A 25,372-nucleotide genomic window follows, 5' to 3' on the forward strand; every position below is an offset into this window, starting at 1 on the left:
GCAGACATTCAATAACGTTTTCTGTTACTAATGAAAATATTATTTAGCATATTTATTAGTATGCTCTGCCATACCATAATAAAAAAAACAAAATACTGAACTGTCCTGCATACAACATGCTCCTGAATATAACACACACCTTTTTTTTGAAAGGCCAAATAAAGAAAGCTTGTTTCCAGATTAATGGCTGCATAGAGTGGAGTCAGCCCGATCTTCAGCTGACTCACCCTCCCTTTCCTCCTTAATTAAAGCTGAAACCCTAGCTACAAGTGAAGACTGGTGTCCATTGGTGGATTTATGATTTTGAAAAGAGCTAAAAAATCTCTCTAAGACTGTGTAACAGGGAGCCAGGAGCTACTGTTACTTAAGGGAGAAGCTACAGCAGGGATGTCCCCGTGCGAGGGAAGCCCACATATTATGGGCTAGCTGCAGGGGAATAGGCAGCCAGGGGCTCATAGGTGGCAAATGCCTATTGTGAGGCTAGCTGCCTAGCAATAGGACAGAAGGGCAGATTCCTGGTTAGGCAGCAAGGGCCCTACAGTTCAGCCAGAGAAATGGCAGTAAGCTGCTCTAGAAGCTGAGGGGACACATCTGTGGCCAGTCAGGAGAGCACCTGACCAGAAGGGGAGGAGCCTAGGGGATATAAACCTGGGTCCCTGTAGCAGAGGGGCAGTGAAGTCCTGAACTCTGCAGCGAGGTGGCTTGGCAGTGGTATGATGGCCTAGAGGGGGGATTTTGAGGGTTTGATTTTAAAGCAGTTGCTTGCATTTTTGTTTTAGTTTATACTGGAGGACAGATGGAGGCTGTAAGGGTAGAAAGGAAGCCATAGGGGCGCTTGGGGCATGCCAAACTTTGAATCCCGCCGGGGCAGGAGGCAAAAGGCAGGAGCAGGCTTTAGGCCAACGGGGCCAGAGCCTGAGCCCAGAGGGGGTGACAGAGGCAGCCTGAGGCTGAGAGGGCCAGAGTCCAGAAGGTAGCTAGGGGCTGACATGAGGCTGAGACTGAAAAGACCAGGCCAGAGACAGTGGGTTTAGGCTACCAGTCAACAGCCAGAGTACCCTGTAGGCTAAGGATAAGAAGGCCAAAACCTACACAGGAAGGCAAACAGTGACCAAGTAACATCTGCAAGGCATGGGCATGGCTACTGTGGTGGCAGGAGGCCAGAATTAAGAGCCCTATGACTTAAATTAGGGCCTTTTGGGGCACACGTGGTGACCACTGGCTCAAATGCCACCCAGGCACCAGTGGGTACACCAGAATAGAGAGACACCCATGGATAATGGAATAGTTTAGAGTATAAGAATTAAGGACCTAGGGACTCTGAGGGGTCAGTTAGATAGGTAGAGGACAGTGAGAGTGCTACAGGACTCAGGGGAAGCCTCCTAGTTAATAACAAAGGAACAACAAGGAGTGCCAGGCAAAACAAACAGGGGAAGTTATATAGAGGATTAGGAGTGCTGGTGGTATTAGGGAGGCCTAGGGGAGCCACAATCGCTCAAGGACCCATCCTGTCACACTTGTGAAATAGGAGGACAGAGACCAGGAACAGTGAGATAATCAAGCTAAACTTGCTTAAGGGGAATTTTCTAAGAACATCAAGACCATTAAAAAGGAGAGAGTGTTGTTAACACTTCTGGAGTGACGAACAATGAGCCATTAAGACAACTGATCCCCTTCCTGAACAGTAATGCAGCAGCTGCTGCACAGTGGAGCAGGAAGCAAAGCAGGTGCATCAACTATGGGCAGAAAATCAGCTCTCCTGCTTATATCAGCCCCCAAAAACTGGGGTTCATTTTGGGGAAACAGATGTGTGCTGTGCATGAGAAAATATAGTATAGTTTGTCAGGAAAACTGATTAATTCTTTTGATCCATTTTACAAATAAAAGGCAAAGATGTTTTCTATTAATAGAATAATCAAAGCGTTTTAGTGTGACATGTTTGAAGAACTGCTTATTTTAGTGTCTGTCTACAGTCCAATCCAAGACAATGTTTGTCTAGCAAATTCATAACACAAATGCATCCTTTACAGGATATACATTTTGCTTTAGCATACACAGAACTAAGGAAAGAATCACAGAATCATAGGGCTAGAAGGGACCCTTGAAGGATCATCGGGTCCAGCTCCCCAAAAGACAAAAAAGAAAAAAATCGTAGGATAAAAATGTACCATGGACCTGAGGAAAAATATTAACTTACTCCTGTTATATGTTTGAATACAATGTATTTGCTTAAAGAAAATACAATAGGGGTGTGCGAAGTGGGCCCTATTTGATTTGGATTCGGACTGAATCAGGGACGGTGATTTGATTCGTTGATTTGGATCACTGTCCCTGATTCGATTCAGTCAAATCCGAATCTGAAGATTTGATGCTGATTTGAAGAATCAGAGATTCGGACATAGACACAGCTTTAAATGTTTTTTCTATATACCTCTAGGTAGCAGGCGGCTCATGAACACTATGATGCTGGGGTGCATGGAGTGTTCCACAGAAGCATGGGGGACTCCCCAGCATGCTCAACAGCAGACCCGGAAGTGGACCAGAAGCACTTCTGGTCCACTTCCAGGTGTGCCAGGGAGCACGCTAGGGGCCCCCCCCGCATCCCCCTGGCTCAGCGACTGGTGCCTCCTGGGTCTTGGGGGGGGGGCACCCAGGGTCCCCCTGCAGCCGTTTGCTGAGCTAGGGAGGGATGCTGGGGGGGGGTCCCTAGCACACTCCCTGGGAGACCCATAAGTGGACTGGAAGTAGTTCCAGTCCACTTCCAGGTTTGCCACAGAGCACATGGGGGGCCCCTCCTGCACTCCTGTGGACACTCCATGTGCCCCAGCATCACAGTGATCACGAACTGCGCTGGTACCTCAAGGTATGTAGAAAAAACTTTTAAAGCTGTGTCTGTCTGAATCTCTGAATCTTTCTGAATCAATTTGGTGGGTTCCGATTCGATTCAGAGATTAAAGGGTCCTCTGATTGGATTTGGAGATTCGGCCACCAAATCGGGCTGAATCTCCACCAAACTGAATCAGGGAACAAAGCTTCACACAGCCCTAAAATACAAGATTGTATCAGCTTTTGGAGAAGTATGGTAAAAGAATACAAGGTGAGCTACTATTAGACGGAAATAATGTTATTTAACATTAATTTGAAAGTGTTTATTTGCAACATTCAAATGTATTTGAATCTGCAGACAAAAATCATACTAAATATTACTTTAAACAGACTATAAAACAAAAATTATTTAAAAACTTCTAACATGGAAAAAAGGTGAACTATATTGTAATGAAATTATTATTTTCATAGAACAGAGGGCACTGTTGCACAAGAAAGCTCTTATAACAGCCATGTGAGGGAAAGAAACTGGCAGTTAGAGGAAAGTTTCCATAAACCAACACCAGAAATATCCCACTGGCTGGCATATTAAACTAGGGTACAGTATTTAGCCATTATGGGGAAAAATATTCAGTACCTGACTTGGAATCTTTAAACACAGACACAAGATGACGTAGAAAATTAGTAAGCTGCTCAGTGCTTTTTGTATTCTGGTTCTTGGGTGTTATATCTTCATGGCACCAAAGTGGACCAAATGCCCTAAAGAGAAATGTAACAAAGTGTACAGGTATTCCTTTGAAGCATTTGAAATAAATACAACTAATTTAAAAAAAAAACTATTCAGTACATGCTATTAGAAACTTGTAGTGCTTTTCCTGGAAAACTGATCAAACAATTCCATGAGAACTAAAAATAAATAAATACTTTTAATCAAACTTTATAAAATTCTCCACTTCAAAAGGTAATATTGGCCTGACATTTCAAGGCTTCTGGTTTTCAATAGCTATTTGCAAAACCCATTGATGATGTTTTTTGAAGGGGTGTTTTTTTTCTATAAGTTTTAAAGCACTGGGTAGATTTCAACACTTAAAAAAAAATTAAAGCCATAGACTACTAGGGAAGCTTGAAAAAGAATTCTCAGTTGCTATCATAAATTCCTAGTATTGGCAGGAGCTCTATGGTAGATGGTGCTCCAGTAGTTTCTAGTGTTTTTACCACTGTTTCAAAGTAACCTGAAGAAAAGAAGTAAAGAATGGGTCAGTCACAGAGGCCTAGTCTACATTAAGGCTCTTACTGGTGCTGAAATTAGCAGGTTTTTCTTGGTTAATTCCTCAGTATAGAGGAGGCTCTGCAGTGTTGACCTTGATTGCTAAACCTATGCATGCAGTGCTGCTCAGCAGCTTGGCATGAAATGCCCGAGTTGTGAAACAGCTAGATGTAAACATGGAGACCGAAGGATCAAATTTAGCATCTTTTTTTTATTGTAAATTCCCTGAGGAAGCACAAAGCAGTCCTCCTAGGGCATTACTGTAAAACAAATTCAAGATATGAAACTAAGGAGTGGGTGCCAGTTGAAAAACACATTTACTATTGAGTGCATAATTTTAATTTAATCAGACCTTTTTGGTGAGGTTTAATTTATTCCCATTCATGAAGTCTTAGCCATATTACATGAGGTAATTAGGGAGGGTATTTACTGTGATAGGCTATATGATATTATGAATAATCACAAAAAAACTGAAATCTGTAGTAAACTCTAATGCTTGCTAATAAATTAGATATGAACCACTTGTAGTAATAGTGTAAACCTAGGATTTCATGCTTGTGTCCTGATTCAGGCAAAATTCCATCCAAGTCCATAGCAGTTTTGTATAAATCAGGACTTCAGGCTTCTGTCTGGCCTATGCAGACATAATATAATATATCGTATTTTCTCACATATAACATGACTCAAAATAAGAAAAAAAGTCTTATTTTTAGAAGGCAGAAAGTAGAAAAAGATTTTTCCAGAGTTGTGGCCAACTGTGTGACACAGAAGCTCTCCTGCGAACACAGAGTGAGGCATCCAGAACTTCCTGGTGTGGCAAACTGTCTCCTGCTCTTTTTATAGCTGGATAGTAATTTTTACTGTGTGATAATTACTGAGCACATGTGGCTGTTATAAATTTATTGCATGATTAACCAGTTAATTTTGTGATAATTACTTTGCACTGGTGGCTGGTCTTACTTTTCACATATGGCCGGTTTGAAATTATTACACAATTAACCAATTACTTGTATAATATATGTAACATGTAGTAGGGGCCTATTTCACAAAAGATTAGGCCGCAGAAACTTGCAAAAGGGCAGTAATAAGACTGTTAGTTCTTTACTGTAAGTAGGTATTTATATTAATTCCTGTAAATAAAGTGTTGCTTCCATATCACAAGCCTCAGCAAGATACTACCAGCAGCTCACTTGCTGCTTCAGGCACAATCTACGCTGTTCAGCCAATAGCTATGGCCCTGAGAAAATTAACACAAGACTGCTCCTTCAGCTTGCTGAACAGACACAAATGGCTGCTGAATGGCATTCACAGGGTCTCCAGGAATACTCCTTTTCCAGTGAAGAAAACAACTTTTCCAGTTAAAACATGCATCCCAATTTTGGGGGGCTGATTTTGGGGGAGAAAGGTGTGTGTTGTATGTGAGAAAATATAGTAGCCATTTGGCTTATGGGAGACTTATTATCAAAACAGTTATGTTGATTGTCACGGCGGGGTCCTACAGGAGGGCCGTAATCTCCTTAAGGCCCTCTCTCCGTGCCAATTCGGCCCAAGGGCACCCTCGATTCTCGCCCGCCATGTCTTGCTGGTAAATATAATAGGGAGGCTGCCTTGCGTCTCCTTGGGCACGTAAACTCCTGGACCCCTCGTGGGTCCTATCCTGCACCCATGGGTGCCTTGGGGCACCCTAGCCTTATGGGCTACACGTGGCTCCTACCAACCCCTAATACCATGCCCCAAGCCTCGCAGACGTACTGGACGTTGGTCCATCAAAATACATGCCTGCTCTCCCGGGCCTCCTCTGTGATCTAGCCCACTCTGGGCTCTCTCCTCGGGCTCACCACACTGCTATCCCCTCTCCTCAGGGACAACCGCAGCACCACGCCCTCGTTACTCTCTCCCCGGGTCTAAATTCCCTGGGCCTTCTCTACAACAATGTGGCCCGCTACAGGACTTCCGGCCGAGCCTCCGGTCCCTTAGGCCCACCACACGGCTACCCTCTCTGACCCAGGCTCACCGCACTGCTATCCCCTCTCCTCAGGGACAACCACAGCACCTTGCCTTTCTCCTGGGGCGTTGTACCACTAACCCCTTCCGTCGGGGTCCACCGCAGTACCCTACCCCTGTCTGAGGGCTGCTGCCATACTAGCCTGTGACTGGGCTCGCTATGCTCATCCCGGGCTTCTCAATAAGGCGCTCCCCCTCTTCAGGGCTCGCCGTGCCCACCTTGGGCTTCTCAGTAGTCCCCCGCTTTCTCTGGGACTTGTTGGGCCCACGCTGGGCTCCTCTAAAGTGCACTCCCCCTTTCTGGGGCTTGTCACACCCACGCTAGGGCTTCTTGGTAGTGCCCCCTCCTGGGGCTCGTCATGCCCGCGCTGGGGCTTCTCAGAACGCCCCTCTCTGGGCTGGGGTTTACACACCCTGCAAGTTGCGTCCTTACTGGCGCCGGAGTCCTCACTCCCTTGTGAGTCCTCGATAAGGATACTGCGCCCTCACTAGCGCTAGGGCCCCACACCCTGTGGGCCCTTATGAGTACACTGCGCCCTCCTCAGGCGCTGGGGCCCCACCCCTCTGGGGTCCCTATGAGGCCTCCTCCAACCCTTTATAGCCTCACCCTAGCCACTGGTGTAATACAAACACTACCAAAACAAAACACAAGCTTCCTGGCTATAACTTAACTTAAGGCCGCCTGGCTGTAACAACATAGTTCCTGCGTCCCAGAGCCACCATCCTTCAGTCTGCTCAAGCGGTACTCACATCCTAGCTACATGAGCATGAGCATGAGCATGAGCATGAGCATGAGCATGAGCATGAGCATGAGCCCCTGCCCCTGCCCCTGCCCCTGCCCCTGCCCCTGCCCCTGCCCCTGCCCCTGCCCCTGCCCCTGCCCCTGCCCCTGCCCCTCTGGCTGCTGGCAGGGATCAGCCAGCCTGGCTTCAGCCCTGGGCTTTAAGGGCCAGGCCCTGCCTCCTACAGGCAGCTGACTCTCATTAGTTGTGAGTCAATCTATCTGGAGTTGCCCTGGCAACTCACAGCTGAGCTCATTATCCCTGCTAGGGCTTTTCCCCAGCAGTTTTCCCCTCTCTAGGAGTGGGGCAGCGAGGTGCCCTGCGACATTGATATAACCCACAGTGACTGCAGTTACACTAGCATAGTTTATTCTCCTTTCTATACTGGAATAAACTATATTGGTATAACCTGTGTTCACGGGGGGGTTGGTTGGTTGTACTGCTATAGTTAATGTGTAAATTCTTTATAAACAGGGTTAATGTGGACCTGAATTCTGTCCCAGGGGCATAGTTAGGTTTTCCTACCCCCAATCCCAGCTGTTATTGAGAGTCTATAATTTTGTAATTGATTCCATGACATACATCATGTAGGCAACTGGAATGTTACAAAGTTCAGCAAAGAGCCTTTGACTCTGTCCTGAACTATTCCCTGTGCAGCTCCAGTCATGTAGGAGCTGCAGAGTGTGAACAATGAGGGTTTCAAAAGATGTTGTCAAGGTTGTCCTTTGGGTTTTGCTCCTGGCTCCAGCCCCTTGGACATGTATAAGGGATGCATGGAAGCTGAATTTAACTTGTCACATGGACAGGACATTAGCCATGGACAGGCATTCACTTCTTACCACTAGAAAAATAGCCTGGCAGCTAAAGAGTACAGATGTTCCAGCCCTACACCTGGAGAGCTTCACAGGCAAGCTCTACCTGGGAGAACTACAAACCTGCTCCCTGGGCCACCCCTATGCTCTGGGGAGCCTATTGACAGCCTACCTTCTCCCCTGCTGGGGAAGGGGGCAGGCTATCAATAAGCAGTTAACAGCTTATGAAAAGGAGCAGTTGCCAGAGGCAGTCCCAGACTGACTGTCAGGAGGGTTCCTGCCATGGGAAAATAGCTGACCCACAGGAGTGCAGGGAAGGAGGAAGGCATCCTCCTGTGGTGGCAAAGATCCAAGAGCCTGCTGCCATGGCACAGCAGCCTGCCTCCCCCTGCACAGGTCTGGGCCAACCAGTAGGATTATAGTGGGGTATGGAAGCGAGTGGCTGGGCGTCATTCTCTCCAGAATCAATTTCTTGAGGATCCAGGAGGGATCCCACTGGAGGAAAAGTGCCCGCCCCACCTCCTGTCCATTAGCTGATTGGCTGAACAGCGGTCCATTCTCCTGCAGTGAGAACATGTTCTGGGAGGGTTCTGGCCACAGGAAAATACCCATCCTCCCACCAAGCTGACTGGTGGGATGGGGATATTTTTCAAAGTAGAGTCCCTACAGGGTTCTCAGACACCTCACCTCTAGGTGGGTTATCAGCAGGGACCCTAGTATTCTCTGATTAAAAAACTGCAAATTCTCTGTTAAACCCCGCCAAATCCATGATTAAAATAAAAGCCCCCCGCCACAGCCCTGCTGGTGCCCCTAACTCCCCCCCCATACAGTCCCCCTCAGCCTTGCTGGTGCCTCTCACTCTCCCCCCCCCCACAGCCCCTTGGCCCTGCTGGTGCCTCTCATTCTCCCCCCACCCCCACAGCCCCCTGGCCCTGCCAGTGCCCCTTGCCCCCACCCCAGCCCACTGCCACCCCCAGCTGTCAGGGCTATGGGGTCCTGGCCCTGGGTCCATAGCCCCCTGTCTCTGGCAGGAGTGAAACCCGGTTCTCCTCTGCTGCCTCCCTGCTGTGGGGTCGGGTGGGAGAGGCCAGCTCTGCACTGCTGCATGCATTGCCAAGAGGGCAGGGGGGACCTGTGCCCCCCAGATCTGTGCGTGGGGTGGACACAGGCTGTGGGCTCAGGCTCCCACCCTGCTGCCCTACACCGGGGCCTCCGCAGCCCAGCAGGCATGACCCGGCATGGCAGGGAACAGTAGGGCTGCATGGAAAAGCTGCCTGCCGCTGAAAGCTTCACACTACCCTGGTGACATCTCTGGTGACCAGATTATGACATGCTGGGGCCCTAAACTAGGGGTTCCCAGCCTTTCTATGCCATGGCCTGGCAAACTGTGGACCAGAAGCGGCCGTGACCTGGCAAACTGCAGACCAATGTGTGGAGCCCCACAGCCAGAATTTCCGGCCAAAACACAAGTAAAGATATGGTCACCCCCCCTGGGTGGGGGGGAGGGTGGACCAAAACCTCAACTGCAGCTGCCATGGGCCCTGTGGGAGGAGTCACGGCCTCTGCCTGGCTCCGCAGGGCTGCAGTTTGCCGGTTTGCGGTCACTTCTGGTCTGGCAGCTGACCCTTCACGGTCTGGGGGTTGGTTTAGAGGCCCCTCATAATGTGAGGCCCTAGGCTGAAGCTTACTTAGCTTATGCTTAAATCCAGCACTGCCCACCCCCACTCCTGCCCCATGCATAGATCTGGGGGGCAGAGGTCCCCCCTGTCCCTCAGGATTGTGAGCAGCACTGGGGAGTCAGCCCTGCCCTCCGGACAAGCTGCCCATGGCCCTGCCCTGCTGGGGCCCTGCAGCTGCATATTGGAACCCCGGGCCCTAAGCCCCATGCACTGCCCAGCTGGGCACCATCCTCAGTCCCAGCCTCAGCCCTGCCCAACTCCCACCCTCCCTGACTACAGGGGCTCAATACCCCCACCCTCCACCTACTTATTTGTGGGAACTGCTCTCCTGGTTGCCTGGGGCCATGTGTATGTATGTGCACATAGTGCCCCCTGCCTGACTGCCCTTCTCCCATTCCCTCTGAACTCCCTGCAGGCTGGAACAGTATTCCCTCTGAGCTGCATGGTGTGCACGGCTGTGCATGCAAGTTCATGCCATGCTGCCAGGTGCTCCTGCGCAGCTATGCATGCTACACAGCTTAGAGGGAACTCTGGGCTGGAACTGTGCCAGCCTGCAGGGAGCTCATTGCAAAACTGCAAAATCCACAGGCTTCTCCGGCAGAATGAGAAATCTGTTTGCCTCCAGTAAAAGGTAAAATCCACGGTTTACTCTGTTTTTATGTGGGAAATGGAAAACCCAGACCCCTGGTTATCGGGGAGCCAGTGCTCCCTTAAAGGGAGAGAGAAGGAGGGAGTGCAAAGGACTGTAGGATATAGGGTATCCTCAACACCTGAGAGTAATGTATAGCCATTTAAGTTGGAAAGGGAGATCTTCCTCTTGGGAATTGATCTAACTTTCTTGTGGAAAAGCAAATTTTCTCCTGCAAGAAAGCTATTGAACAACTGTGGGCACAGACAGAAGTGATAGTTTTTGAGTGATCTGGCCCCTGAAAGTGCTCTACAGTCATGACTTAACATATGTGCATAGCTGCAGACTGCTTTTCAAATGGCCAATACCGCAAAAAATTAACCCTGGTTAAATCAAGTATTACATTAAGGTACTCAAAAGCAGAGCACCTTAGGGAACTTGTGTTCCCTCCAGGATTAATTTTTCATATAGGTGCTGGGCTGGTCCCTAACCCTGACCCCTGGGCTGTCAGGGGGAAGGAGAGGGAGCTGCTGGCTGTTGAATGGCCAAAACTGGCAGGAGGGGGTGAGGAATGGGGACCCCTCACCTTGTGGCTAGGGCACTGGGGAGAGTTGGGTCAGGCCCCGGAGGCAAGGAGGCAACCTTGGATACTTTGTAATAATGTGACCTTTTCCATTGTGTTTTTCTGAAATGCCTTTTAAGTGATTAGAAAGACTTGAAAACTATTTACTCTAAAAATAAAAAATAGAAACATTAGAGAGAGAGAGAGAGAGAGAGAGAGAGAGAGCCAACCAAATACAAGTGCCCCCCAAAACAGTAATAACAGTAGAAATTAATAAAGCTAAATGCAAATGAGATCTAGACCTAACAAAATTCCATGTATAAAGCTGACTTTTGCTGGTTTATCTTTATTAATCATCTTGATTTTTTTCCCCACTTAATCCACCCTTTTTACTCTGGCAGTTATGTAGTATACTTCTGGAAAGTTAAAGTGTAGCCCCACCTGTGGCTGCTCTTTGGATGATACAGCTTAGGTTCCAACACTTTCAAAATCTATATACTTTAAGGCTGCTTTCCTCCACAAAAGCAGTATAAAGCAGATTTAGTATAAATGAGATTCAGGTCCTAACTCTTTTCAATGCCAGGACAGGACAAGGACCTGCCAGTCTTATTCAGCAATTAAAATTAGGCTCACTATGGCCCCTCACAACACCTGTGAAACTGCTGTCACTGTTATAGCTATAAAACTGTTCTCTTCCATTAATTCTGCTTGGAGTGTAATACTATTAATCATTTAACTCTTTAATCCTGGCAGCTGGCATTTTCTTATAGGAGCACTGACATTCTAATGCTTTTAACTACCTCTTTTGTGATGCAAGTATCAAAAACACAGAAACTGGAGTCTATTACTAAAGGTAATTACTCAATGTAATTAATAAAAGAAAATGAAAACTCAATAATTTTCATCTGTGTCTTTTACAAGATGCTATAGATCATTTTACAAAACACTGGAAACAATGTAACCAAGGGTACGTTCTCCTTATTTTGATTACCTGGTTGTCAGAAACTCAATTAACTTGTTTGCCTTTTCATCTGTTTCAACAGCTGTGTCCATGTCCTCGATCTCTTGGGTGATCTGTGGAAGATTTCCACTGCTGCCCCCCAGACTGATACTGGAGGAGGTGGAGCTGGAGCTTAAACCAGAGTCTGGCACTGGAGATGACTGGTATTCCCGTAGAAAGTCAAAGCCACCTGGCAGCAGCAGAGGAGAAGATAAAGATGGAACGCACTATTTAGATCAGCATTTCAGACAGTAATGAAGGAAAACAGTCTTTTAAAACAGTATGCTGCTCAAAACTTTCTCTGGGAAGAAGAAAAAATATGTTAAATGAGAATATCTCCAAAGAGTGAAAATTAAAGATCTTATATTTTCTATCTTGCAGGATGGAATACAAAATGGACTCTTCAAAAAGTCCAAGATAATTTTCCGGTGCTATAGCTGTAGCATTTGAACATTGACTTTTTCTTAGTATTGCTTCATTTAGAAGGAGGGCTTTCTGTAAACTGCATTATATTTAAGAGGTGTATATCAGCTGAGCCCTTGTAAGCTTATTTGATTTACCCTGATGGTCTGATGTGAACTATGTTTAACAAGGAATGCACTATCGGTCATATTATCATCGCTTCCCAGATAAGGCACAGAACGATTTAAAGCATAGTCCAGCAAAGCACTATATGTTTAACTTTAAATATATGTGAATCATCCAACTGAAGTTTTCCATCATTAAATTTAGGTAGGAGACTAAGGGCATGGGTATATCATAGAATCATAGAAAATTAGGGTTGGAAGGGACCTCAGAAGGTCATCTACTCCAACCTCCTGCTCAAAGCAGGACCAGCCCCAACTAGATCATCTGAGCCAAAACTTCGTCCAGCCAGGTCTTAAAAAACTCCAAGGATGGAGATTCTACCACCTTGCTGGGTAATCTGTTCCAGTGCTTTATTACCTTCCTAATGAGAAAATTCTAATATATAACCTAAACTTCCCTTGCTGCAACTTGAGACCATTGCTCCTTGTTCTGCCATCTGCCATCACTGAGAACAGTCTAGCTTCATCTTTTTTTGTAACCCCCTTTAGGTAGTTGAAGACTGCTAATAAATCCCCCTTCAGTCTGCTCTTCTCTAAACTAAATAAGCCCAGTTTCCTCAGCCTCTCCCCAGAAGTAATGTGTCCCAGCCCCCTCACCATTTTTGTTGCCTTCCGCTGGACTCCAACTTGTCCACATCCTTTCTGTAGTGGGGGGCCCAAAACTGAACACAGTTCTCCAGATGTGGCCTCACCAGTGCTGAATAGAGGGGAATAATCAATTCCTTCACCTGCTGGCAACACTCCTACCAATACAGCCCGGTATGCCGGTAGTCTTGTTTGCAACAAGGACACACTGCTGGCTCAGATTTGGATTATTGTCCACTGTAACACTCAGGTCTTTTTCTGCCAGTCAGCCCCCAGTCTGTATTGGTGCATGGATTGTTCTGTCCTAGGTGTAGGGCTTTGCACTTGTCCTTGTTGAACCTCATAAGATTTCTTTTGGCCCAATCCTCCCAATTTTTCCAGGTCTCCCTGAATCGTAGCACTATCCTCCAGCATATCTACTACTTTCCCCAGCTTGGTGTCATCTGCAAACTTGCTGAGGGTGCATTCTATCCCATCTTCCAGGCTGTTGATGAAGATATTGAACAGAATTGGAACCTGGACTGACCTCTCAGGCACTCCACTTGATACCAGCTGCCAACAAGACACCAAGCCATTGATTACTACCCTCTGAGCCTGATGCTCCAGCCAGTTTTCTATCCACCTTACAATTCATTCATCCAGCCTATACTTCTTAGCTTGCCTGTGAGAATGTTGTGGGAAACTGTATCTAAAGTCTTGTATCAAGGTATACCACATCCACTGGTCTCCCCGAATGCACAGAACCAGTCATCTCATCATAGAAGGCAACTGGGCTGGTCAGGCCTGACTTGCCCTTGATGAATCCATGCTGACTGTTCCTAATCACTTTCTCCTCCAAGTGCTTAGAAATGAATTACTGAGGATCTGCTCCATGATTTTTCCAGGGATTGAGGTGAGGCTGGTCTGTAGTTCCCTGGATCCTCCTTTTTCCCTTTTTTTAAAAATATGGGCACTATATTTGTCCTTTTTCAATTATCTGGAATCCTTTTTCATCAGACCTCTCCTGATCACCATGAGTTTTCAAAGGTGATGCCAGTGGCTCTGCAATCACATCAGCCAACTCCCTCAGCACCCTTGGGCACATCCCATCCGGCCCCATCGACTTGTATACGTCCAGCTTTTCTAAATAGTCCCTAACCTGTTCTTTTGCCACTGTTGGCTGCTTACCTCCTCTCCAAACTGTGCTGCCAGGCACAGTAGTCTGGGAGCTGACCTTGCCTGTGAAGACTGAGGTGAAAAAGGCATTAAGCACTTCAGCCTTTTCTGCATCCTCTGCCCATTCAATAAGGCACTCAACCTTTCTGTGATCCTCCTCTTGCTACTGACATACTACAAGATACCAGGAATCTTGGTACCCCTTGCTAGCTGCAACTCCAATTGCACTTTGGCCTTCCTGACTTGATACTCCTCCCTAGTTGTTTGTCTAAGTTTCCACTTCTTATAAGTTTCCTTTTTGTGATTTAGTTTACTGAAGAGTTCTCTGCTAAGCCAAGCTGGTCTTCTGCCATTCTTGCTAGTTTGCCTGTGCATTGGGATGGTTTTGTTCCTGCACTCTTAGTAAGGATTCTTTAGAGTACAGCCAGCTCTCCTGGACTCCTTTCCCCCTCAGAATGACTTCCCAGGGGATCCTGCCCATTAGTTCCGAGTGAGCTGAAGTCTGCTTTTCTGAAGTCCATGGTCCTTACTCTGCTGCTCTCCTTCCTTCTTTTCCTCAGGATCCTGAACTCAATCATCTCATGGTCACTGTTGCCCAAGTTGCCATCCACTATGACATTCCCCATCAATTCATCCATTTGTAAGCAACAGGTCATAGTTCTTTAGTTGGCCGTTCCAACATTTGCTCTAGGAAGTTGTCCCCAACACTCTCCAAAACCTTTCTGGATTGCCTGTGCACTGCTGTATTGCCTTCCCAGCAGATGTCAGGGTGACTGAAGTCCCTCATGAGAACTGGGAAACTTCCTCTAGCTGTGTGAAGAAAGCCCCATCCACCACTTCCTCCTGGTCTGGTGGTCTATAGCAGCCCCCTACCATAACATCACCCTTGTTGTTGTCTCCTCTGACTCTAACCCAGAGACTTTCAACAGGTCTATTCCATACAGGAGCTCTGAGCAATCATATGGCTCTTCTACATAAGTGCAACTCCTCCTCCTCTCCTCCCCTGCTTGTGCTTCCTGAACAGTTTGTACCCATCCATGACAGTGCTCCAGTCATGTGAGCTATCCCACCAAATCTCTGTTTTTCCAATCACATCATAGTTCCATGACTGTGCAAGGACTTCCAATTCTTCCTGCTTGTTTCCCAGGCTCTGTGCATTCGTATACAGGCAGCTAAGATAACTAGTTGATTGCCCTGATTTCTCTGGAAGTATGAGAGCACCTCCACTGTTGCCTCCTCCTGCTTGCTCTTCCTCCAGGTCACCCACTTCCCACTTACCTCACGGCTTTGGTCTCCATCTTCCAGCGAACCTAGTTTAAAGCCTTCCTCACTAGGTTACCAAGCCTGTCTGCGAAGACACTCTTCCCTTTCTTTGTCAGGTGGATCCCATCTCTTCCCAGCAATCCTTCTCCTTGGAAGAATATCCCATGGTCAAAGAAGCCAAGGTCCTATTGGCAACACCACCTGTGCAACCAGTTATTGATCTGCAGGATGCACCCAGGCCCTTTTCCTTGACCGGAAGCATTGAGAGAACATGACCTGAGTTCCAGCCCCCTTCACCCTTGCACCGAGCCCTGTAGTCACTTTTGATCTGCTCAGGGTCTCCCCTGGCAGTATCATTAGTGCCCACATGGATGAGCAGCATGGAGTAGTAGTCAGAGGGTCGGATGAGTCTCAGTAACCCCTAACTATGACATCTTGGATCTGGGCTCCATGCAAGCAGCAGACTTTCTGAGATAACAGGCTAGGTCAGCAGATGGTTCCCACCATCCCCCACAGAAGGGAGTCTCCAAACACTACCTGTTGCTTCTTCTGGGTGGGGGTTGTCATGATCCTTCTCACCTTGGTGAGGCCTGGCCTGTCCTCCTGCACCAATGGAATGTGCTCCTCCCTCTCTGTTGCTAGTGCTCCATATCTATTCTCCAGACAAACTGCTGCAGGTAGAGATGAAGATTTCTGCTTGCTGCCAGAGGTAACAAGCTTCCAGGTTCCACACTCCTGGGAGTCCACCTCTCTCTTCTCTAGCACTGCCTCTGGCTGTTTCTCCTCCACAGTCCCAGAGATCTCCTTTGGCATCAGATCAATGAACTCCTCATGGTGGAGGATGCTTCAGAGCCTCACCACCTCTTCCTGAAGTTCTCTTGCCTGTTTTCTGAGAGACCACCAAGAGGCACCACTCACACTGCAGGCACTCCCTGATCTGGCCATCATGGGAAGGAACCTGCAAGCCGTAGTTCCCCACAGTGCCAAACCTAGACCTCAACTGATGAGTGGTTCTGCCTGGACAGAAAGCTCACAGGTGTAAATAGGCAGTGGCAGTGGCTCTGGCATTGTAACATCCTCCAGCCATTTCCCTGGGTCTCTTAATCTGCCATTTTTCTCTTACTGCTCTTCCAAACACACCTTCCCTAGTGAACACACCTGGAAGCTGGCCTGTTTACTCATTGGCCCCACAGGGTTCCTTTTTTCTTACTTCTTCACACCAAGCTGATAGGTGTGAAGATAGGCTCTTCCCTCAAGAGGGGCAGGGAGGTGAAGGGCAGCAAACCGACCTGCAAACTGTTTACCCTGTTTGTAGCTCCTGGTTGCTGGTTCCTTGGTTCCTGTCATATAAGTTGCTGGGAGGTAAAAGAGGACAGGCATTTATAGCATGTCAGTTGGTCTGTGATAACTATCCCTGTTTATGTTCTCACCCCATGGTGAATGAAAGCTGATCCTCTCTCATTGAGCTGTAAACTACAACAGGTTAGCAGAGACCTGAGGATGGGTACTGTGGTACCAGGAAGCTTGGCTATGTCCTTCCCATTTATATAGTTGGTTCACTAAAAGTATTATTCACAAGAATCCTTGCTTTTCACATTTTTCCTGGATCATCATGGCTACGTCCTCCTAACACTACCATAGGTTAGCTCTCATTTTACTACAGGGCAAGAGTGTGTAGTTGTGATCAATCCTAATCAATAATCATAGCCACAAAACAGGCCTCATTATGGGGGTATGAAGGGTAGGAAAAACCATAGGAGTCTTCAAGGATACCCTCAGTGGATTTGCCGTGTCATTTCTGGGTTTGGCTCATGTGAATGGAGCCATGCTTTGCAACTGTGCACTCAAAACTGCTCTCAAAGCAAAGACACTCTTACATTATTTTCTCCACATTCTTTCATTTTCTCTATCATTTATGTCAGGTAAAAAAACCCCAAACTACAGTGGTTAGTGATGGTTAAACTTAATACGTTTTTCAGATAAGCATATAAATTATAGCAAAAAATATCCAAAGCTTGTCCAAGACACTTTCATAGCTTTCTGTCCTTTTTCTCTTCTACCTTTGCTTCCTTCATGGAAAGTAAAGCAAGACGAGATCTATTAGGTAATTCCATCCATATCCAATTGCAAAAGCTGCTTCTCAAAACACATTTTCTAGTTGCGTGTCCAGTTTTAAATTTTAAATTAATTTTAAATACCTTAAACAAAAAATTTATTACCATTCCCGGAGACACTATTCGACAGAGAGTGTTTTCTGATATTCAGCTCTGACTTTCCCTTGCTTAATTTCATCTCTACAACCCTACATAATGGTCACACTAACATAGTTTTATTTTTCAAATGTTTGTAGGCTTACCTCCCAGCTTTTTTCTTGCACGGCTATGTTCTAAATAAAATTTATTATTTCCCCTTCTCATCCACTCTGTTTGTGTGTATATATGTGTGTATCTCTGTGTGTGGTTGGTAGGATTACAAAACAAATTAATTATCTGGTCATTTTATTCTTTATAATCTTGCACTCCTTATTGCTCTCGATTCCGATACCATCCTCTCTCTTAATAGTCATACTATTATTTTACTAATGCTACAACTGATATGTATGAAATGGCAACTGCCAGGATTATTCCTCTTTGCTTCTCACTTCTTGCTTCTGTTCCAAACAAAAGCTTATCTTTTTCTTTGACCTTAGTTAATTCTATCTCCACAACTGTAAATTGGCTCCATGACTCCCTTAACGTCCAGCTTCCCCCTTGAGTGTAGTGACATTCCATAAGTCTTAAATCTAGCCAGTAGGGCTGTGCGAAGCTTTGGTCCCTGATTCAATTCGGTGGAGATTCGGCTCGATTAGGTAGCTGAATCTCCGAATCTGAATAGAATCAGAGGAACCGTTAATCTCTCCAAATCAAATCAGAACCTTCCAAGCTGATTTGGAGAGATTCGGAAAGATTTGGAGATAGACACAGCTTTAAAAGTTTTTTCTACACATCTTGAGGTACCAGTGCAGCTCATGATCACTGTGATGCATGTGCTTAGCAGCAAACCTGGACTTCCGGTCCACTTCCAGGTCTGCTGGGGACTGTGCTAGGGCCCCCCCCGGCATCCTCCCGGTTTGGCAACTGGCTATAGGGGGACCCCAGGTGCCCCCCCAACCCAGGAGGCACCAGTTGCTGAGCCAGGGGGACACCGGGGGGGCCCCCAGCGCACTCCCTGGCAGACCTGGAAGTGGACCAGAAGTGCTGCTGGTCTGCTTCCGGGTCTGCTGCCTAGCGTGCTGGGGAGCCCTCCATGCTTCTGTGGGACATACCATGCGCCCCAGCATCGCAGTGTTCACGAGCTGCCTGCTACCTAACAGTATGTAGAAAAAACATTTAAAGCTGTGTTTATGTCTGAATTGCTGATTCTTTGAATCAGCATTGAATCTTTAGATTCGGATTTGGCTGAATTGAATCAGGGACAGTGATCCAAATCAACAAATCAAATCACTGTCCCTGATTCGGGCCAAATCTAAATCCGAATTGAATAGGGCCCACTTCGCACACCCCTACTAGCCAGGTGGTTTTATCAAACTTTGCCCAACCAAAACTTCTTAAAGCCCTGCAACTTGCAAAAAGTTAGTAAGAAATCAGCTTAGCAGGGATTCATAGTAGACAAGCTAAAATTAGAAATGAGCTTTGGAAAACAAAGCAAATGTCCATCACTTTCAGAAAGTGGGTGTTGAGAGGAGTACATAATATTGGAACTTAATTGAATTCAAATCAGGTTTCAGTTGGATCTCGAAGGTAGGTAGCACGTTCCTAACTACATAAATCCCCTTCTCTTGTACTGCAACTGTATATTAGATCCTTCAAGTTTGTCTGATTTATACCCCTTCCCTCATATCTAACAGAATTGTCTCTCTCAGTGGGCACATCTACACAAGAAATTAATGTGACACAATATACTCCGGCACACATCAGACCATGTTTACATGTGTGCTTGGAACTGCAGCACATTGAGCTGGGTTGGAGCAGCTTCAGCTGGCAGGGAGCCCTGGGACTACTCTGACCTGGCTTAGTGGCTGGGGCATGAGGGTACTCCAGTGCAGGGCTAGCTGACAGGCAGCCCCTGCAATGAAGCAGCCTCGTGCCCCAGCCAGCCCCATCAGCATCTACACATGCATTGCTGCATGCTAAAGAACACCACTGTAGGATAGTACTTGTTTTTACAAGTACTAAGCTATGGCAGAGTTAATTCGTTTACTGCAGCTTAATAAGGCTGCATGTGTAGACACTGAGACTTTACTGCAGAGCTAATTAGGCAGTTCCACAGTAAATATCTTGTGTAAATGCACCCAGTGGGTTGGAAAGTTACAGGGAAGTGGAATGGCTAGTTTCATTTCTATAACTATACTAGACATTTTGCCTTCTAGCTGTGCTCTTGGACTCAAGGACTCAAGGCACCCCTCCATAACTTTTGTAAACTGAGTGGCGCCTGATTTAAAAAACTTTGCAGAGTGGTTGGAAATTGGGGATGGGGGACCATTCAGTCAGGGGACAAGCCAGGGCCTGAATTTATCTAATTAGATTACTTGTTTATCTCCTTACACCTCATGGCAACCCCCAAAGGGTCTGGCAGCACATGAGGATACCCTGGCATCCTGGTTGAGAATCACTGTCTTATAGAAACACATTTTTCTCTATATAAAAAAAAAAGTCTCTTTTAATAATTTAGGATGTTTTTCCAGAGTAGTTTGAAGGAGTTATTGTCAATGACAGCTGTACAATTTTACAACTTTGATAAGATGGCCTATAACCAGATTTACTCAAATACAAGATGAGGTTCCCCCCTATCACCATAGGGAAAAAAGCCACTTGTTTTACATTTACATACAAAGTCATCTAAAAAAATACACTGTCTATCATTAAACTTCAGCAAAAGCAGCATGTGCTCAATAATGGAAAACAACTATGAAGTTGATTAAACGCAGCTGACACTGAGCATGACTATAAAACATATAACCCCATTTGGGCAAACAAGCTATTTTTTTTTGGCCCTAAAAAATGGGTGGGTTTTACCTCCACAGGGAACTGACACCAGGCCTGGAGGTACTGCAGTACCAGGCTGGCACCGCAAGGGCCAGAGCCAGCACTGATACCCTCTCCTTGGAGCCAGTAATGCTCAATCCTAGCCAAAAGACCGAGATGCTGATGGGAATTTACCACAAGACTAGATTAGTGTAGCCCCTCTGAGTCAGACATATGGTAAGTGGAGTGCTTTTTCACAAGCCATGGTGAGCCACCACACTATATATATTTTTACTTCTTCTTCACTCCTACAGCTGAGCTATGCTTTTCTTTCCCATTTCCAAGATCCCTGTTTCTTCATATGTCTGGCAAACATCACCAAATGGGACCCCAAACAATTCACTCAGAATCTCTCTGTTGCTCCCCACTTCTGCCCCTTAGCCTGTTGTATATGATTAGTGTGGCCCCATCCTTCCATGTGGTGGAGCTGGACCAGGTTCAAGTCATGAGTTGGGGGTTAATTGTTGAAACATGGATTGTTTCAGGGAGTATCTGGAGTACACACACATACTGAGCAGTGCTGAGCTGTAGGGTCACCATGGTTTGAAATGCTGTTGACTCTGATGGGGCCCAGCCCAATGAACTACATGTTAAATGATAAGCCTTTTGGCCTTGGTCTAATATCATGTGTGGTTTGTATTACATATAAGTAGGTACAAAAGTGCTGCTTAATAGTGTGTTTATGGAGTACCTATGCTAAAATTTGCAGCAGTTTCAAAAAGGTAAAATGCTTCAATTCTGGATGAACTATATGCAAATCATTACAGATGTGTTTATTTCAAGTTTAGTGTTTTCAGATTTGTTCCCCACTTCCACGTGCTCAGGGAGAGTACAGTTTGTCAGTAAGGAAGGGGAGGAAGGGTGTCCAGGGGAAAAAGTTGTGGAGGCAGAGGGCAAAGAGGCTACCTGATGCTTCAGATTTATTTTCCCTGCTGTGGCAGTGGGAGGGGGGCAAATTAAAGGCAAACCTCCAATAATTAGATTGTTTATCTGGAAAATTATAACAAATTTATAAGTTTCCCATATATAGAATCTAGTTTTTAGGGAGTTGTCTAATAGTCAGGGTCATCTTATATTTGAGTAAATACAGTACTTATTAAAAACTTTACAGTATTTCAAACGACCAAACCTTTCCATTCCACTAGTCAAATCTTTGAAATACAATGTAATGTATTATCCTATTGCACTTTATTACCTGTATAGAGGTATTCAGGTAGATATGCTGGTTGGACTGTCAGAGTTTTGGTTTCATTCATCTCTCTGGTCTGAAGAAGCACTGAGGCAATGGCTTGATAATTGCTGTTGCAAGACAATGCAATCAAAAGGTGGAGCAGTAGCTTTTTACTGTGTTCAAAAACCTCAGGGCGATAATGGTCAAGACCTGAAGGAAAAATTTACAGCAATCACTTCATATGAAGTAATTATAAACAAGTTTATATTCCAGACATAACGAAGATTGCAAGGGAGTTCATGGCAGCATTACAGAACAAACAAGATACAGTAATTCTGGCCACAGTCCCATTGTGTTTCTTTAAATGTGAAAACTTAGTATTTGAGAAAGATGGCAGACTGACAGAGTGAAGACCTTTTTGCATCTACTGAGCAGGTACAGCTGTAGTAGTATAAGTTTCCTGATATTGTTACCCCTCAATGTCTAAATCTTGACTTGGTAAGACCACCGCTAGAAATGACACTTTAGTCCATTGTACATGTACTTCAATGCTTGGTCTCTTTGTTGAGACTGTCAGCTTGATAATTAGTGTTAACTTTGTCAGATTTTGTGACCTGGAGAATTGGACAGACACACAGAATCATTTCCTATGGGACCTCAATCAGCCTTCAGATGGTAACTAATTTTGGTCTCTAGTACCCTGTATAGAATTTGAACTAAGGATCTAGAAATGAAAGAGTTTATTATAGCACTACATCAGTCTATGAAACCATTCACTTATACTTCCATTGATTTTTGTTCAACATGACCTACAAACATAGATGATTCAAGTTTTAATAAAATATATTGCAGTGATGATTTTATTCATTTTTCATCCAAGTTTCAATTCAACATTTTCTATGGTGAAAGGACAGGTCAGTCTCCATGTGTGTTCAATCCTCAGCTTCCATTTTTAACTTAGAAAGGTAATCTTTGGTGATGGATTTTGTGATATAGACATCTTTCTGCCAGGACCTCAACTGAGCTCATCAATTCATGTTACACAGGACAACAGAGCTGTCAAATGGCAGTGACTTTCAGGGACTACTAACTTGGGCAGGCTCAACAACTGGAATTGATATCTTATTAGGATCATAGGAAAGTAAGGCTGGAAGGGACCTCACTTGGTCATGTAATTTAGCCCCCTGCTCTAAGCAGGATCATTCTTGATTAAAACATCCCAGCCAAGTGTCTCTGTCTAGCCTGCTCTTGAAAACTTCCAAAGATGAAGATTCCACAATTTCTCTAGGTAGCCTGTTTCAATACTTGACCACCCTCATAGTCAGAAAGTTCGTGCTAATCTCCAACCTCAATTTCCTCTGCTACGGCTTGAGGTCATTGCTCCGTTACGTCAACAGAGAAAAGGCCACCTCCATCCTCTCTATAATGTGCCTTAAGGTATTTGAAGACTATTATTAAATCTCTCTTCAGACTTCTCGGGCATGTCCACACATGCAGGCATGTGAGCTTGTAGCAGCCCAAATAGAAGCGGTGCAAATTTGAGCCGGGGCTTTTTGCTTCAGTGCACATGCCTGGACATGTACTTTGGAGTGGTGCAAGTTGTGCCACTTAGGGCAAAATAACCCTGCTGGGCTCCTCCTGGATCTGCAGTCAGGGAGAGCTCGAGCCTGGGGTCAGTGTAAGAAACTGTCCTGTCCTGGCCCCATCAGTAAAAAAAGCTGCCCTGGCAAGCAGCTCAGGGCTACTCGCTCTCAGGAGCTTTTGGGGCCCGGCCAGTTGGTACCTTGGGACACTACCCCTTGTGCCAGCTGGACTGCTGAAGCAGCCCTGAGAGTTCCCTGCACCCTTTACCCACTGCACCAGTCTGGCAGTGGGGGCTGCTGCCTGGGTGTGACCTGCTGCCACCTGTGACAGCATGTGGCCCCAAGGCTGCATACCTGCCAGACCCGGATGGGGACTGCACAGCCAGTAGAGGCATGTGCCCCTCTGGGCCAGCTGCCAGTGGGCTGTGACTGCAGAGCTGGCCTTTGTGCAGTACTACTGCCATGTGTGCCCCTGCCCGGCCATCTGGGCAGCTATCACCTGGAAGATGTTCCCAGGGTGGTAGCCTGCTTTGAACTGTCAAGGCGTGTTCTCCTGGCCCCAACTGGCCAGGACATCAGCCACCTCCAGCTGGGCCCAAGGTGCCAGCTCTGAGTAGGTTCCTCTGCCCGGGTCCTGCCACTTGCCACCCTAGCAGGAATTCTGGTGTTCCCTATTTGAAAACTGAAAAATCCCTGATAAAAAATCCTGAAGTCACTCTGTAAAATACTCCCAAATCCATGTTCCTCCACAATTAAAACAAAAGACAATTATATATATATAGAGAGAGAGAGAAACAGAGAGACAGTGATCAGATGGGCAATGTTTTATTGATATATCTACAGCGTTAAACCAATTTGGAAGCCCACCAGTGTCTCTATCATCATAATAAAATTATTTCTAAATACCTATATGTTTTGCTGTTTGCCTTTCGTTTTCTTACCATAGAGCAGTTAGAGCTCCCTCTGACCCCTTCACTAACCAGGATGTGGGGAGAGCTGCCCCTGCAGCCACAGCTCTTGCCAGCGGGTCTCATCCTGTATGGCAGCTGGGCACGCAGAGTGTGTGCTGGGGGGATGTGAGGTTTGTAGGAGGAGGGTGGGAAGAGGGGTGGGTGGCTGTGGAGGGATGTGGGGGTCATGGGGTGTGTGGGTGGATTGTGGGGGGGCTGCTCAGGAGGTGTGGGTCCCTTGCCCCCTGCAGGGCACAGCTCCCCAGCACAGCTCATGGGCTGCCCCCACATTGGGCCTCTGAGAATCCCATAGGTGGCAGACATCTCCTGCCAGTGGGGCCTTTGCCCGCTAAGGAGACCATGCCACAGCCCCCCCCAACAGGGGCCATATGGCCCCCACACGGGCTACCCCCGCCTGTAGGGCCCATGTACCCAACCCCCATTTGCTCCCCCAGACCTCTGGATTGCTTCCCTGCCCCACCCAACTCCATCCCCTGCAGCCCCTCAATGGCTGCCCCACCCAGCCCCATCCCTCACCAGCTCCTGCAGCCCCCCTGATGGCTGCTCCACCCAGTCCCACCTCCCACTTGCACCCCAGACCCCCCAATGGCTGCCCCACCCAGCCCCACCCCCTGCTTGCACCCCCAGACCCTCTGATGGCTGCCCTGCCCAGCCCCACCCACCACTTGTACTCCCGGACCCCCGATGGTTGCCCCACCTGGCTCCATTCCCCACTTGCACCCCTAGATCCCTGATAGCTGCCCCACCTGGCCCTGTTACCTGGCAGTTTCGAGTTCTTGAGGAAACTCTGGCATCCAGCTTGCTGGACTTACAAAGGACTTTTTCTTCCCCCCTGCCCCGCCACACACCTTACCTAACCAGAATTAAGCAGAATAGAAGTTTAATAGGCATCTCAGGCCATACATTCCCCGGTCCCAGTATGGGAGACCTATTTAAACTTGATTGACTAAAACTCGGTTGTCGGGTTAGGGAATGGCAAGAGACTGAGTCAGAGGGAGTATGGGTGACATCTGAACAATGGTTAAGGGTTCATCACAATGTCTAGCTCGTTGGAGCTCTAACCACAAATGCTGTCATACTTTTCCCAGGATGACTGGTGGAAGTCCACCCCACAAATTTTATGAACACTCCAAGTAATCCCCTTAAGTATGTTAAAAGACTGCAGTAAGATCTGAAAGTCATGCTAAGCTGAGGCTTATTCACAACACGTAAAATACAAAACACTGACTTCACAGTGCAAGCATAGCTAGGCCATCTGAGAAGAAACAATGTGGTATCTCTTCCAGTATATCTTCTATATTAATAATAATTTCAAGCTGGCTCCTAGGTGTCTGGTTACTCCTTAAAACTTATGTTTTTCCTGGTTGTTAATCAGTTTCTTGAGATGTTCCAAACCAGATAACCCCTTGTCACTGAAAAAGGTCATTCATTTAA

General features: G+C 46.6%; 1 protein-coding gene across 8 annotated transcripts in view; it reads right to left on the reverse strand.

Annotated features, from left to right (window-relative positions):
* The window catches only part of FRY (FRY microtubule binding protein), a 468,020-nt gene that overhangs the window by 72,709 nt on the left and 369,939 nt on the right, over nucleotides 1–25,372 (reverse strand). For all 8 annotated transcript variants that reach the window (XM_059717956.1, XM_019498273.2, XM_019498271.2 and 5 more), the window contains 3 exons: nucleotides 21,409–21,594; nucleotides 11,552–11,750; nucleotides 3,464–3,585 (listed from right to left, as the gene is read on the reverse strand). In XM_059717956.1, the coding sequence (XP_059573939.1) occupies nucleotides 3,464–3,585; nucleotides 11,552–11,750; nucleotides 21,409–21,594 (507 nt within the window). The remainder of the gene's footprint in view (nucleotides 1–3,463; nucleotides 3,586–11,551; nucleotides 11,751–21,408; nucleotides 21,595–25,372) is intronic.

The sequence above is a fragment of the Alligator mississippiensis genome, chromosome 1 (genome assembly GCF_030867095.1).
Source record: "Alligator mississippiensis isolate rAllMis1 chromosome 1, rAllMis1, whole genome shotgun sequence".
Classification (NCBI taxonomy): domain Eukaryota; kingdom Metazoa; phylum Chordata; order Crocodylia; family Alligatoridae; genus Alligator; species Alligator mississippiensis.